This window comes from Melospiza georgiana, chromosome 1, assembly GCF_028018845.1.
Source record: "Melospiza georgiana isolate bMelGeo1 chromosome 1, bMelGeo1.pri, whole genome shotgun sequence".
In the NCBI taxonomy this organism is placed as follows: Eukaryota; Metazoa; Chordata; class Aves; order Passeriformes; family Passerellidae; genus Melospiza; species Melospiza georgiana.
In genome coordinates, this window is record NC_080430.1 from 154253956 (window position 1) to 154268049 (window position 14094).

The 14094-nt window shown below is 59.5% G+C and overlaps 1 protein-coding gene across 2 annotated transcripts; it reads left to right on the forward strand.

Moving 5' to 3' along the window:
* The first annotated feature begins 149 nt into the window (after positions 1-149).
* MAF1 (MAF1 homolog, negative regulator of RNA polymerase III) lies at positions 150-13488 on the forward strand. 2 transcript variants are annotated; one of them, XM_058038942.1, is made up of 8 exons: positions 150-442; positions 1441-1610; positions 4546-4674; positions 6214-6358; positions 10928-11049; positions 11659-11778; positions 13104-13220; positions 13401-13488. In XM_058038942.1, exons 2-8 carry the CDS (start codon positions 1528-1530, stop codon positions 13420-13422), a joined length of 738 nt encoding a protein of 245 aa, XP_057894925.1. In that variant the 5' UTR covers positions 150-442; positions 1441-1527; the 3' UTR covers positions 13423-13488. The 2 variants fall into 2 exon arrangements, with proteins under 2 accessions (XP_057894925.1, XP_057894933.1); XM_058038950.1 differs by lacking the exons at positions 10928-11049; positions 11659-11778; positions 13104-13220; positions 13401-13488 and adding an exon at positions 10152-10460.
* The last annotated feature ends 606 nt before the right edge of the window (positions 13489-14094 follow it).

Below are 14094 nucleotides of genomic sequence, written 5' to 3' on the forward strand. Positions count from 1 at the left end.
CGCCGAGCGCCCCCGCGGTGGGCGGGGCCGCGGGCTCTGCGCGGATTGACGTTGGTGTCAGCCAATAAAAGGCCGACGGGGCGGTGATTGATGGGTGTTATCGCCAATGGGATCGCGGGCCGCGGGCGCCTCTCGGGCGGGGCGGGCGCGGGCGGGGCGGTGCCGCCGCTGTTGCCGTCCGGTGCCGCAGGAGAAGGTCGCCCGCTCGCTTGCTCTCTCCGGGGGACTCCCAGGATCTCGCTCAGCCGCTCGCACCGTCCCGAGCACTCGGGGACATGTCGAGGTGGGCGGAGGCCCGGTGGGCCGGCGCCAGACGGCGGACGGCGGCCGCGGCACACTCGCCCTCCTCGAGCTTTCCCCGGAGACGCCTCCCTTTACACGCACCCCGAGCCTGAAGGCGCTGCCACGGCGAAGAGGCACCGATAAGGAGCAGGACGCGCCGGTAAGCCCGCTCGGCCCGCCGCCCCTTCCTCTGCGCGCCCACAAGCCGCGCGGACTACAGCTCCCGGCGCGCCCCGCGCCGCCCAGGCGTGGCGTAGCACGGCGCGCAGCCGCGGGGCAGGATGGGAGCAGTAGTCCAGCGATGGCGAGGATGGGGCCGTTCGCGCGGGGGATGCCGGGAGCCGTAGTCCGCCAATAGATCGGGGCTATGCGCTGCGCCGTGCATGCCGGGAGCTGTAGTCCGTCTGTATCGCGGCTGTGTTTCGCGCGGGGCATGTCGGGAGCTGTAGTCCAGCGCGCGGGGCATGCCGGGACTCCACTTCCTGTGGCGCCGCCCGGGACCGGGAGAGATTTTTCCGCGCCCTTTTCCCGCTTTTTTTCCTCCTTTTTTCTCTCCTTTTCCTCCTTTTTTTCCTCCTCTTGTTCTTCCTCCTCCCCCTCTGCCTCTGCCCCTCCGCCTGTCACCGTCTCCCCCTTTGCGGTGCCGCTGCCAGCTCCGCTTGAAGCTCCTCTTCCTCCTCCTCCGCTTCCTCTTCCTGCTTCTTTCGTTTTCCCTTTCTTTTGTTTTTTCATTTTTCCCTTTCCCATTTCTGCATTTTCCTTCTTTTCCCCTTTCCCGTTTCTTCAGTTTTTCCCTCTTTCCCCTTTCCTTTTCCCATTTCCACTCCCGTTTTTGCATTTTCCCTTTCCCATTTCTCCATTTCCCCTTTCCCTTTCCTGTTTATGAACCCTTTCCTTTTTATGAATTTTCCCCTTTCCTTGTTTGTTTTTCCCATTCCCGTTTCTGCGTTTTTCCCCATTCTCATTCTCATTTCTGCATTTTCTCTCTTTCCCCTTTCCCATTCCTGTATTTTCTTTTTCCTTTTCCCATTCCCATTTCTGTATTTTCTTTCTTTTCCCATTCCTGCATTTTCCCTCTCCCCAGTTCCCCCCCGGTGTTCCCCATTCCCAGAAATTCACGTTCCCCGTTCCCTCCCCTCGTCTCTCCCCGGGGCTCAGCTGCTGCACCGGGGGAGCTGCCCCGGGAATTTTCCCGGGAATCTCGGGGGTTTCCCGGGAATTTCCCCGCCCGCCCGCCGGGGGAGGATGAAGCTGCTGGAGAACTCGAGCTTCGAGGCCATCAACTCCCAGCTCACCGTGGAGACCGGGGACGCCCACATCATCGGCAGGTGCGGGGGAATGGGATGCCACCGGGAATCTGGGAATGCTGGGCCATGAAACCCGGGAATCTGGGAATGCTGCCCTGGAATCTGGGAATGCTGCCCTGGAAAAGCTCTGGGAATTCTGTCCTTGAGAATCTGGGAATGCTGGCCCCTGAAACCCGGGAATCTGGGAATGCTGCCCTGGAATCTGGGAATGCTGCCCTGGAAAAGCTCTGGGGATCTGGGAATTCTGTCCCCGGGAATCTGTGAATCCTGCCCCTGGAAACCTGGGAATGCTGCTCGGGAAACACTGGGAATGCTGCCCCTGGGAATCTGGGAATTCTGTCCTTGAGAATCTGAGAATTCTATCCCAGGAACACTGGGAATGCTGTCTCTAGAAAAGCTCTGGGAATTCTGTCCTTGAGAATCTGGGAATTCTGTCCCGGGAACACTGGGAATACTGTCCCTAGAAAAGTTCTGGGAATCTGGGAATTCTGTCCTTGAGAATCTGGAAATTCTGTCCTGGGAATCTGGGAATTCTGTCCTTGAGAATCTGGGAATTCTGTCCCGGGAACACTGGGAATGCTGTCCCTAGGAAAGTTCTGGGAATCTGGGAATTCTGTCCTTGAGAATCTGGGAATTCTGTCCCGGGAACACTGGGAATGCTGTCCCTAGGAAAGTTCTGTGAATCTGGGAATTCTGTCCTTGAGAATCTGGAAATTCTGTCCTGGGAATCTGGGAATTCTGTCCTTGAGAATCTGGGAATTCTGTCTCGGGAACACTGGGAATACTGTCCCTAGAAAAGTTCTGGGAATCTGGGAATTCTGTCCTTGAGAATCTGGAAATTCTGTCCTGGGAATCTGGGAATTCTGTCCTTGAGAATGTGGGAATTCTGTCCTGGGAACACTGGGAATGCTGTCCCTAGAAAAGCTCTGTGAATCTGGGAATTCTGTCCTTGAGAATCCAGGAATTCTATCCTGGGAATCTGGGAATTCTGCCCCTGGAAAAGCTCTGGGAATTCTGTCCCTGGGAATCTGGAAATGCTGGCCCTGGAATCTGGGAATTCTGTCCCTGAAAAAGCCCTGGGAATCTGGGAATTCTGTCCTCATGAAACCTGGGAACACCAGGAATGCTGCCCTGGGAATCTGGGAATTCTGTCCCTGGGAATCTGGGAACGCTGGCCCTGGAATCTGGGAATTCTGTCCCTGAAAAAGCTCTGGGAATCTGGGAACGCTGCCCTGGAAAGGCTCCGGGAATCTGGGAATTCTGCCTCATGAAACCTGGCAATGCTGTCCTGGGAATCTGGGAATTCTGTCCCCGTGAAACCCAGTAGCAGCAGGAATGCAGCCCCAGGAATGTGAAAATTCTGTCCCTGGAAAGGCTCCAGGAATCTGGGAATGCTGCCCCCTGAAACCCAGGAATCTGGGAATGCTGGGAGAGCCCCTGCTATTCCAGGGATCCCGGGGCAGCCCCAGATTCTCTGGGAATTCCCTTCCAAAATGCCAGTTTTCCACGGGAAGCCATTCCCTGTTTCCCATCCTTCCAGCCTTTACCCCAAACCCCTCTGCAGCCCTCCCAGGAAAACCCTGGGAAAGGCCCTGGGATCTCATGGATCCCCCTGGGAGTGTTTGTGGGATCTCTGGGATCCCGTGAGCGGGTTTTTGGGATCCCCTGAGTGGGTTTTGGGGATCTCTGGGGTTTCTGGGATCCCCTGATTGGTTTCTTTGGGATCTCTGGGATCCTACAGAATTGAGAGCTACTCATGCAAGCTGTCGGGGATCGACATGGATCCCCCTGGGAGGGTTTTTGGGATCTCTGGGATCTTTGAGAAGGTTTCTGGGATCCCCCTGGGTGGGTTTCTGGGGTCTCTGAGCTCCCCTGGGAGGGTTCCTGGGATCTCTGCGAGGGTTTGTCGGATTTCTGGGATCTCTGGGTGCGTTTTTTAGGATCTCTGGGATCCCCCAGGATTGAGGGCTACTTGTGAAAGCTGACTGGGACCGACAGGGATCCCTTGGAAGGGTTCCTGGGATCTCTGGGAGGGTTTTTGGGATCAGTCCAGCCCTGGATCCCAGAGGATCGAGAGCTACTTCATCCAAGCTGGCTGGGATCAGCAGGGTTTGGTTTCTGGGCTCCCCTAGGCGGGGTCCTGGGATCTCTGGGAGGGGTTTTTGGGATTTTTTGGGATCTCTGGGATCTCTGGGAGGGTTTTTAGGATCTCTGTGATCCCCTGGCACGATCAAGAGCTCCTCGTGCAAGCTGGCCAGGATTGACAGGGATCCCCTGGGAGGGTTTCTGGGATCCCCTGGGTGGGTTTTTGGGATCCCCTGAGCGGGTTTCTGGGATCTCTGATGGATTTTGGGGTCCCCCAGGATTGAGAGCTACTCAATGCAAGTTGGCTGGCATTGACAGGGATCCCCTGGGAGGGTTTCTGGGATCCCCTGGGTGGGTTTTTGGGATCTCTGAGATCCCCAGGATCGAGAGCTCCTTGTTTGTGCAAGCTGGCTGGGATTGACAGAGATCCCCCTGGGAGGGTCTCTGGGATCTTTGGGATCTCTGGGAGGGTTTTTGGGATCTCTGGGAGGGTTCCTGGGATCTCTGGGGGGGGTTTTTGGGATTTCTGGGATCCCTGGGATCCCTCGGGTGTGCTCCTGGGATCTCTGGGAGGGTTTTTGGGATCTCTGAGCGGGTTTCTGGGATCTCTGATGGATTTTGGGGTCCCCCAGGATTGAGAGCTACTCAATGCAAGTTGGCTGGCATTGACAGGGATCCCCTGGGAGGGTTTGTGGGATTTCTGGGATCCCTGGGATCCCTCGGGTGTGCTCCTGGGATCTCTGGGAGGGTTTTTGGGATCTCTGGGAGGGTTTTTGGGATCTCTGGGAGGGTTTTTGGGATCTCTGGGAGGGTTTTTGGGATCTCTGGGAGGGTTTCTGGCATCTCTGATGGGTTTTTTGGGGATCCCCAGGATCGAGAGCTACTCGTGCAAGCTGGCTGGCATCGACAAGCAGCTCTTCAAGCAGTTCTGCCAGGAGGGGCAGCCCCACGCGCTGGAGGCGCTGAGCCCCCCCCAGAGCTCCGGCCTGAGCCCCGGCAGGTGAGAACTGGGAGCACTGGGAATGCTAGGAACACTGGGATGGGCACTGGGGGCACTGGGAATGCTGGTAACACTGGGATTGGGGGAACTGGGAGCACTGGGGGCACTGAGCTCACCCCAGAGCTCCGGCCTGAGCCCCGGCAGGTGAGAACTGGGAACACTGGGAGCACTGGGAACGGGGGAACTGGGAACACTGGGAACAGTGGGGCGCTGAGCCCCCCCCAGAGCTCCGGCCTGAGCCCCGGCAGGTGAGAACTGGGAGCACTGGGATGGACACTAGGGGCTCTGGGGGCATTGGGAACACTGGCACTGGGTGAACTGGGAACACTGGGAAACTGAGAGGTGCACTGGGAAACTGGGATTGGGGGCACTGCGAAGCTGGAATGGGTACTGGGAAACTGGGGTGGGGGCTGTAGTGGGAAACCGGGATAGGCGTTGGGGTCGTGGGGTGGGCATTGGGGTCGTGGGGTGGGCATTGGGATCGTGGGGTGGGCATTGGGATCGTGGGGTGGGCATTGGGATCGTGGGGTGGGCATTGGGATCTTGGGATCGTTGCTGGGATCAGCCCCAGAATTAACCTGGGATCTCTCTGGGATCAGCTCTGAGAGTTTGGAATCAGCCCCAGGATTAGCCTGGGATTTCTGGGATCAGCTCTGGGAGTTTGGGATCAGCCCCAGGAGGAGCACAGGATCTCTGGGGTCAGCTCTGGGATCCCTGGGATCAGCCCCAGGATGAGCACAGGATCTCTGGGATCAGCTCTGGGAGTTTGGGATCAGCCCCAGGATGAGCACAGGATCTCTGGGATCAGCTCTGGGAGTTTGGGATCAGCCCCTGGGGCAACTCTGGAATTTTGGGATTGCCTCCAGGTGTCCCCAGGTGTGCCTGCTGTCCCTGTGGTGACACTGGTGACATTGCCAGGCTGGGGACGGGGCCATCACTCATTGACAGTGACGATACTGTGGTGATACTGGCGACACCGTTGTTGTCCCCAGGCAGGGGGAGTGCCCTCTCAGCGGCACGGTGTCCCTGTGGTGACACCATGGTGACACTGTTGTCACTCTCAGACAGGGGGAGGGTCTGCTCAGCGACACGTGCAGCCACAAGATGCTGTTTTACCTGATTGGTGTCCCTGTGGTGACACTGGTGACCCTGTGGTGACACCGTGGTGACCCTGGTGACACTGATGTCCCTGTGGTGACACTGTGGTGACCCTGGTGACATTCCTGTCCCCCCAGGCAGGGGTAGGGCCCGCTCAGCGACGCGTGCAGCCGCAGGATGCTGTTTTACCTGATTGGTGTCCCTGTGGTGACACTGTGGTGACCCTGTGGTGACACTCTGGTGACCCTGGTGACATTCCTGTCCCCCCAGGCAGGGGGAGGGCCCGCTGAGTGACACGTGCAGCCGCAAGATGCTGTTTTACCTGATTGGTGTCCCTGTGTTGACACTGGTGTCCCTGTGGTGTCACTGGTGTCCCTGTGGTGACACTGGTGTCCCTGTGGTGACACCGTGGTGACCCTGGTGACATTCCTGTCCCCCCAGGCAGGGGGAGGGCCCGCTCAGCGACACGTGCAGCCGCAAGACGCTGTTCTACCTGATCGCCACCCTGAACGAGGCCTTCCGGCCCGACTACGACTTCAGCGCCGCCAAGAGCCACGAGTTCAGCCGCGAGCCCAGCCTCAACTGGGTACGGACTGGGAGGGACTGGGATGGGACTGGGAGGGACTGGGAGAGCCACGAGTTCAGCCGCGAGCCCAGCCTCAACTGGGTACGGACTGGCATGGGACTGGGAGGGACTGGGAGGGACTGGGAGAGCCACGAGTTCAGCCGCGAGCCCAGCCTCAACTGGGTACGGACTGGGAGGGACTGGGATGGACTGGGATGGGACTGGGAGGGACTGGGATGGACTGGGAGGGACTGGGAGAGCCACGAGTTCAGCCGCGAGCCCCGCCTCAACTGAGTACGGACTGGGAGGGACTGGGATGGAACTGGGAGGGACTGGGAGCACTGGGATGTACTAGGATGAGCCTGGGAGAGCCACGAGTTCAGCCGTGAGCCCAGCCTGAACTGGCTACAGACTGGGATGGACTGGGAGGGACTGGGATGGACTAGGATGAGACTGGGAGAGCCACGAGTTCAGCCGCGAGCCCAGCCTCAACTGGGTACGGACTGGGATGGGACTGGGATGGGACTGGGATGGGACTTGGATGGGACTGGGAGGGACTGGGAGAGCCACGAGTTCAGCCACGAGGCCCGCCTCAACTGGGTACGGACTGGGATGGGACTGGGATGGACTGGGATGGGACTGGGAAGGACTGGGAGAGCCACGAGTTCAGCCGCGAGCCCAGCCTCAACTGGGTACGGACTGGGAGGGACTGGGATGGACTAGGATGAGACTGGGAGAGCCACGAGTTCAACTGGGAGCCCAGCCTGAACTGGGTACTGGGGGCACTGGGAGGGACTGGGATGGGGCTTGGATGGGACTGGGATGGGGCTTGGATGGGACTGGGATGGACTGGGATGGGACTGGGAGCACTGGGAGGGACTGGGGTGGTCTGGGAGAGCCATGAGTTCAGCCGCGAGCCCAGCCTGAACTGGATACTGGGGGCACTGGGAGGGACTGGGAGCACTGGGAGGGACTGGGGTGGTCTGGGAGAGCCATGAGTTCAGCCGCGAGCCCAGCCTGAACTGGGTACGGACTGGGAGGGACTGGGATGGGAGAGCCACAGGTTCACCTGTGAGCCCAGTCTGCACTGAGAGGGATTGGGATGGGACTGGGAGGGACTGGGAGAGCCACAGGTTCCCCTGTGAGCACAGGCTGGGCAGGGTACGGAGCATGGAATGGCGTGAGATCACCTGGACTCACCTGGGGGAGCGGGAGCAGGACGGGCTCGGAGCAGGAGGAACCTTCAAACTCCAAACTCCACCAACCTGGCCTTGGACACGGCCAGGGGTGGGGCAGCTGCAGCTTCTCTGGGAGCCTTTTCCATCCCTTCCCTCCTCCCAGAGCCAGGAATTGCCGATCCATATCCCCCCATCCTCCATATCCCCCCGTCCCCAATCCTGCAAACAGCATTCCCTGTCCCTGGGGGTCACTCTGTGCCCGTGCCCATTCCCCTGGAGCCTCTTCAGGCACGGGAGGCTCCGTCCAACCTGGCCTTGGACGCTTCCGGGAGCGAAGAATCCGCAGCCTCTCTGGGCAGCGCGGTCCTGGGCCAGCCCCATTCCTGTGTCCCCCATTCCTGGGCCAGCCCCATACCTGTGTCCCCCACTCCTGGGCCAGCCCCATACCTGTGTCCCCCACTCCTGGGCCAGCCCCATACCTGTGTCCCCCACTCCTGGGCCAGCCCCATTCGTGTGTCCCCCATTCCTGGGCCAGCCCCATTCCTGTGTCCCCCACTCCTGGGCCAGCCCCATTCGTGTGTCCCCCATTCCTGGGCCAGCCCCATTCGTGTGTCCCCCATTCCTGGGCCAGCCCCATGCGTGTGTCCCCCATTCCTGGGCCAGCCCCATTTGTGTGTCCCCCATTCCTGGGCCAGCCCCATCCCTGTGTCCCCTGTTCCTGGGCCAGCCCCATCCCTGTGTCCCCCATTCCTGGGCCAGCCCCATTTGTGTGTCCCCCATTCCTGGGCCAGCCCCATTCGTGTGTCCCCTGTTCCTGGGCCAGCCCCATCCCTGTGTCCCCCGTTCCTGGGCCAGCCCCATCCCTGTGTCCCCTGTTCCTGGGCCAGCCCCATTCCTGGGCCAGCCCCATCCCTGTGTCCCCTGTTCCTGGGCCAGCCCCATCCCTGTGTCCCCCATTCCTGGGCCAGCCCCCTTCGTGTGTCCCCCATTCCTGGGCCAGCCCCATTCGTGTGTCCCCCATTCCTGGGCCAGCCCCATCCCTGTGTCCCCTGTTCCTGGGCCAGCCCCATCCCTGTGTCCCCCATTCCTGGGCCAGCCCCATTTGTGTGTCCCCCATTCCTGGGCCAGCCCCATTCGTGTGTCCCCCATTCCTGGGCCAGCCCCATCCCTGTGTCCCCCATTCCTGGGCCAGCCCCATCCCTGTGTCCCCCATTCCTGGGCCAGCCCCATTCGTGTGTCCCCCATTCCTGGGCCAGCCCCATCCCTGTGTCCCCCGTTCCTGGGCCAGCCCCATCCCTGTGTCCCCCATTCCTGGGCCAGCCCCATTCGTGTGTCCCCCATTCCTGGGCCAGCCCCATTCGTGTGTCCCCCATTCCTGGGCCAGCCCCATTTGTGTGTCCCCCATTCCTGGGCCAGCCCCATTCGTGTGTCCCCCATTCCTGGGCCAGCCCCATTCGTGTGTCCCCCACTCCTGGGCCAGCCCCATTCCTGTGTCCCCCGTTCCTGGGCCAGCCCCATTCCTGTGTCCCCCATTCCTGGGCCAGCCCCATTCGTGTGTCCCCCACTCCTGGGCCAGCCCCATTTGTGTGTCCCCCATTCCTGGGCCAGCCCTGTTCCCATGTCCCTGGTTCCCGTGCCAGCCCCGTTCCCATTCCCATGTCCGTCGTCCCCATTCCCAGGCCAGTCCCATTCCCATTTCCCTCGTCCCGTTCCCATTCCCGAACCAGCCCCATTCCTGTTCCCATGTTCCACATCCCCATTCCCCTGTCCCCCATTCCTGTTCCTGTGTCCCCATCCTCATTCCTGTGTCCCTCATTCGTGTTCTCGTGTCCCACGTCCCTGTTCCCATGTTTCTCATCCCCCTTCCCATCTCTCATGTCCCTGTTCCCGTGTTCCCGTTCCTGTGTCCCACACCTCTGTTCCCATGTCCTCCATCCCGAGTCCCCATTCCACGTCCCTTGTCCCCGATTCCATGTCCCCCTTCCTCATTCTGTGTCCCCTGTCCTCATTCCCGTGTCCCTCATCCCTGATCCCGTGTCCCTTGTCCCCATTCCCATGTCCCTCGTCCCCATCCCAGGTGGTGAATGCCGTGAACTGCAGCCTCTTCTCGGCCGTGTGTGACGGTTTCATCCCTGTTCAACGTCCCCTGTCCCCATTCCATGTCCCTTGTCCCAATCCCGTGTCCCCTGTCCCCATTCCATGTCCCCAATCCCATGTCCCCTGTTCCCATTCCAGGTGGTGAATGCTGTGAGCTGCAGCCTCTTCTTGGTTGTGCATGAGGATTTCGTCCATGTTCCCTGTCCCCTGTCCCCATTCCATGTTCCCTGTCCCGATTCCATGTCTCTTGTCCCAATCCCGTGTCCCCTGTTCCCATTCCATGTCCCCTGTTCCCATTCCAGGTGAATGCTGTGAACTGCAGCCTCTTCTTGGCTGTGTGCGAGGATTTCATCCCCAGTCCATGTCCCCTGTCCCCATTCCTGTGTCCCCTGTCCCCATTCCTGTGTCCCCTATTCCCATTCCCCAATGTCCCCTGTCCCCATTCCACAATGTCCCCTGTCCCCATTCCATATCTCTGTTCTCAATCCCATATCCCCTGTCTCCATTTCAATGTCCCCTGTCCCCGTTCTGTGTCACAGGTGGTGAATGCTGTGAACTGCAGCCTGTTCTTGGCCATGCGTGAGGATTTCATCCCCGTTCCCATGTCCCCTGTCCCCATTCCATGTCCCCTGTCCCCAGTCCCATATCTCTTGTCCCCATTGCAGGTGGTGAATGCTGTGAGCTGCAGCCTGTTCTCGGCCGTGCGCGAGGATTTCATCCCCATTCCATGTCCCCTGTCCCCATTCAGTATCCCTGTCCCCTGTCCCATATCTCTTGTCCCCATTGCAGGTGGTGAATGCTGTGAACTGCAGCCTGTTCTTGGCCGTGCGTGAGGATTTCATCCCCATTCCATGTCCCCTGTCCCCATTCAGTATCCCTGTCCCCTGTCCCATATCTCTTGTCCCCATTGCAGGTGGTGAATGCTGTGAACTGCAGCCTGTTCTCGGCCGTGCGCGAGGATTTCATCCCCGTTCCCATGTCCCCTGTCCCCATTTCATGTCCCCATTCCATGTCCCCTGTCCCCATTCCATGTCCCCATTCTGTGTCACAGGTGGTGAATGCCGTGAACTGCAGCCTGTTCTCGGCCGTGCGTGAGGATTTCATCCCCGTTCCCATGTCCCCTGTCCCCATTCCATGTCCCCATTCCATGTCCCCTGTCCCCATTCCATGTCCCCATTCTGTGTCACAGGCGGTGAATGCTGTGAACTGCAGCCTGTTCTCGGCCGTGCGCGAGGATTTCATCCCCGTTCCCATGTCCCCTGTCCCCATTCCATGTCCCCTGTCCCCAGTCCCATATCTCTTGTCCCCATTGCAGGTGGTGAATGCTGTGAACTGCAGCCTGTTCTCGGCCGTGCGCGAGGATTTCAAGGCGCTGAAGCCGCTGCTGTGGGACGCGGTGGATGAGGAGATCTGCCTGGCCGAGTGTGACATCTACAGGTACGGGGGCACCTGGGGCTGGCCCTGCCTGATCCTGGGGGATCCCGGCCCTTCCTGAGGGATCCCAGCTCTGTTCCCATCCATCCAGGCCTTTCCCAGTTTTCCTGTTCCCAATCCTGAGCCTTTTCTGCTTTTCCTGTCCTCTATCCCATTCAGGCATTTCCCACTTTTCCTGTACCCAGTCCCATGACATTCCCACTTCTCCCTTCCCCTATCCCTTAACTTCCCCACTTTTCTATTCCCCTATCCCGTGACTTCCTCACTTTTCCTGTCTCTAATCCTGAGCCTTTCCCACTTTTCCTGTCTCCAGTCCTGTGACATTCCCACTTTTCCTGCTGCCATCCCTTGACATTCGCACTTTCCCCAGTCCTGTGACATTCCCACTTTTCCTGTTCCCAGTCCCATGACATTCCCACTTTTCCATTCCCCAACCCCGTGACATTCCCACTTTTCCATTCCCCAACCCCGTGACATTCCCACTTCTCCCAATCCCGTGAGATTCCCACTTTTGCTGTCCTCAGTCCTGTGACATTCCCTTTTTCTGTCCCCAATCCTGTGACCTTCCCACTTTTCCCAATCCCGTGACATTCCCACTTTTCTGGTTCCCAGTTACAACCCGGACCTGGACTCGGATCCCTTCGGGGAGGACGGCAGCCTCTGGTCCTTCAATTACTTCTTCTACAACAAGAGGCTGAAGAGGATCGTCTTCTTCACCTGCCGCTCCATCAGGTCAGGGCGGCATTCCCGAAATTCCAGGGGCCATTCCCCAGGGCATTCCCTGAAATTCCAGAGAGCATTCCCTGGGGGATTCCCTGAAATTCTGGGGGCCATTCCCTGGGGGATTCCCTGAAATTCCGGGGGCATTCCCCAGAGGATTCCCCAAATTCTGGGGAGCATTTCCCAGGGGATTCCCCGAAATTCCAGAGGACCTTCCCCAGGTAATTCCTCCAGTTCCGTGAGGCATTAATTCCCCAGGGGATTCCCTGAATTCCAGAGGGGCATTCCCCTGGGGATTCCCTGAATTCTGAGGGTCATTCCCAGGGAGATTCCAGGGTCCGTTCCCATGGGGATTCCACACAGTTCCCTGTAGAGGGTTCCCCAGAATTTCAGGAGCCATTCCCAAGGGGATTCCTCAGAATTCCCGGGGCCATTGCCAAGTGGATTCCTGTAATTCCAGAGGGCGTTCCCAAGGGGATTTCCCCGCAGTTCTTTGGGGGATTCCCGAGGGAGTTCCCTGCAATTCCAGGGGTCCTTCCTGAGGGGATTACCCAGAATGTTCCCGGGGGGATTCTCCGAAATTCCAGGAGCAGTTCCCAACGGTATTGCTCAGAATTCCAGGAGCTGTTCCCAAGGGGATTCCTCAGAATTCAGGGGGCCATTCCCAGGGGGATTCTCTAGAAATCCAGGGGCCATTCCAAGGGGCATTCCTGGAATTCCAGGGGCCATTCCCAGGGGCATTCCCCAGAATTCCAGGAGCCATTCCCAAGGGGATTCCTGGAATTCGAGGGATCATTCCCAAGAGGTTCCCCAGAATTCCAGGAGCCATTTGCCAGGGAATTCCCTGAAATTCCAGAGGGCCTTCCCCAGGGCATTCCTGGAATTCCGGGAGGCATTCCCCAGGGGATTCCCGAATTCCGGGGGCATTCCTGAGGAGATTCCAGGGGTCCTTCCCAAGGGGGTTCCAGGGGGCCCTTCCTGAGGGGATTTCCCAGAATTCCAGGGGTCATTCCCAAGAGGATTTCCAGAATTCCAGGGGATGTTCCCCAGGGGGTTCTGTGGAATTCCAGGGGTCATTCCCGAGGGAATTCCCTGGAATTCTGAGGACCGTTCCCAGGAGGATTCCATGGTCCATTCCCATGGGGATTCCACAGAGTTCACTGTAGAGGGTTCCCCAGAATTTCAGGAGCCATTCCCAAGGGGATTCCCTGGAATTCCAGGGGCCATTCCCAAGGGTATTCCCCAGAATTCCAGGAGCCATTCTCAGGGAGTTCCCTAGAATTCCAGGGGCCATTCCTGAGAGGATTCCCTGGAATTCTGGCCTTTGCCTCCCACAGTGGCTATGCCTACACCCGGCCGGACACCGGCACCGAGCTGGACATGGACCTGGGCGAGGGGGACACCGAGAAGGGCGACAGCGGCGACCCCGAGGGCGGCGCCATCGAGGAGGACAGGTGGGTGGGGCGGGGCAGGGGGCGTGGCCGCAGGTGAGGCAGGGTGGGGCAGGGGCATGGCCACAGGTGAGGCAGGGTGGGGCAGCAGGCGTGGCCACAGGTGGGCGGGGCAGGGTGGGGGCAGGGGGTGTGGCCCCAGGCGAGGCAGGTGACCCTCCCTGTTCCCTGTCCTCGTTGCAGGCTGCAGGTGATGTGCATGTGAGATTCCTGGTGGGATCCGAGACACCAGGAACGGAACCGGCAAAGGGAACGGAACCAGCAATGGGACTGGAAATGGACTGGGAACCAAACCAGCACCAGGAACGGGACTGGGAACGGAACCGGGACTGGGAATGGGACTGGGAACAGAACCGGGACTGGGAACGGAACCAGGAATGGGCCCGGGACTGGGAACGGAACCAGGAATGGAAGTGGGAACAGAACCAGCACTGAGAACGGAACCAGCACTGAGAACAGAACCAGGACTGGAACCGGGACTGGGAACAGAGCCAGGACCGGAACCGGGACTGGGAATGGAACTGGACCTGGGAATGGAACCAGACCTGGGAAAGGAACCAGGGCTGGGAAAGAAACTGGGAATGGAACCAGGAATGTAACCAGCACTGGGAGTGGCACCAGGAAAGGAACCAGGAACGGAACCAGAACCAGGAATGGAACCAGGAGCACAACTGGCACCAGGAAAGAAACCAAGAACAGAACCAGGAATGCAACCAGAAGCAGGAACGGAACCAGAACTGGCACCAGGAAAGGAACCAGGAACAGAACCAGGACTGGCAACCAGACCAGCATTGGCACCGGGAATGGAGCCAGGAACAGAACCGGGAAAGGACCTGGCCCTGTCGCAGCGCCGCTGGTCCTTCCTGAGCCGTGTCCC

Excerpts from the sequence above, each read along its gene's own strand:
- MAF1 (XM_058038942.1), top strand. The coding sequence starts at position 1,528 with ATGAAGCTGCTGGAGAACTCGAGCTTCGAGGCCATCAACTCCCAGCTC. Across the intron at positions 11,779-13,103 it reads TTCACCTGCCGCTCCATCAG|TGGCTATGCCTACACCCGGC; the intron begins GTCAGGGCGGCA and ends TGCCTCCCACAG. Across the intron at positions 13,221-13,400 it reads GGCGCCATCGAGGAGGACAG|GCTGCAGGTGATGTGCATGT; the intron begins GTGGGTGGGGCG and ends TCCTCGTTGCAG.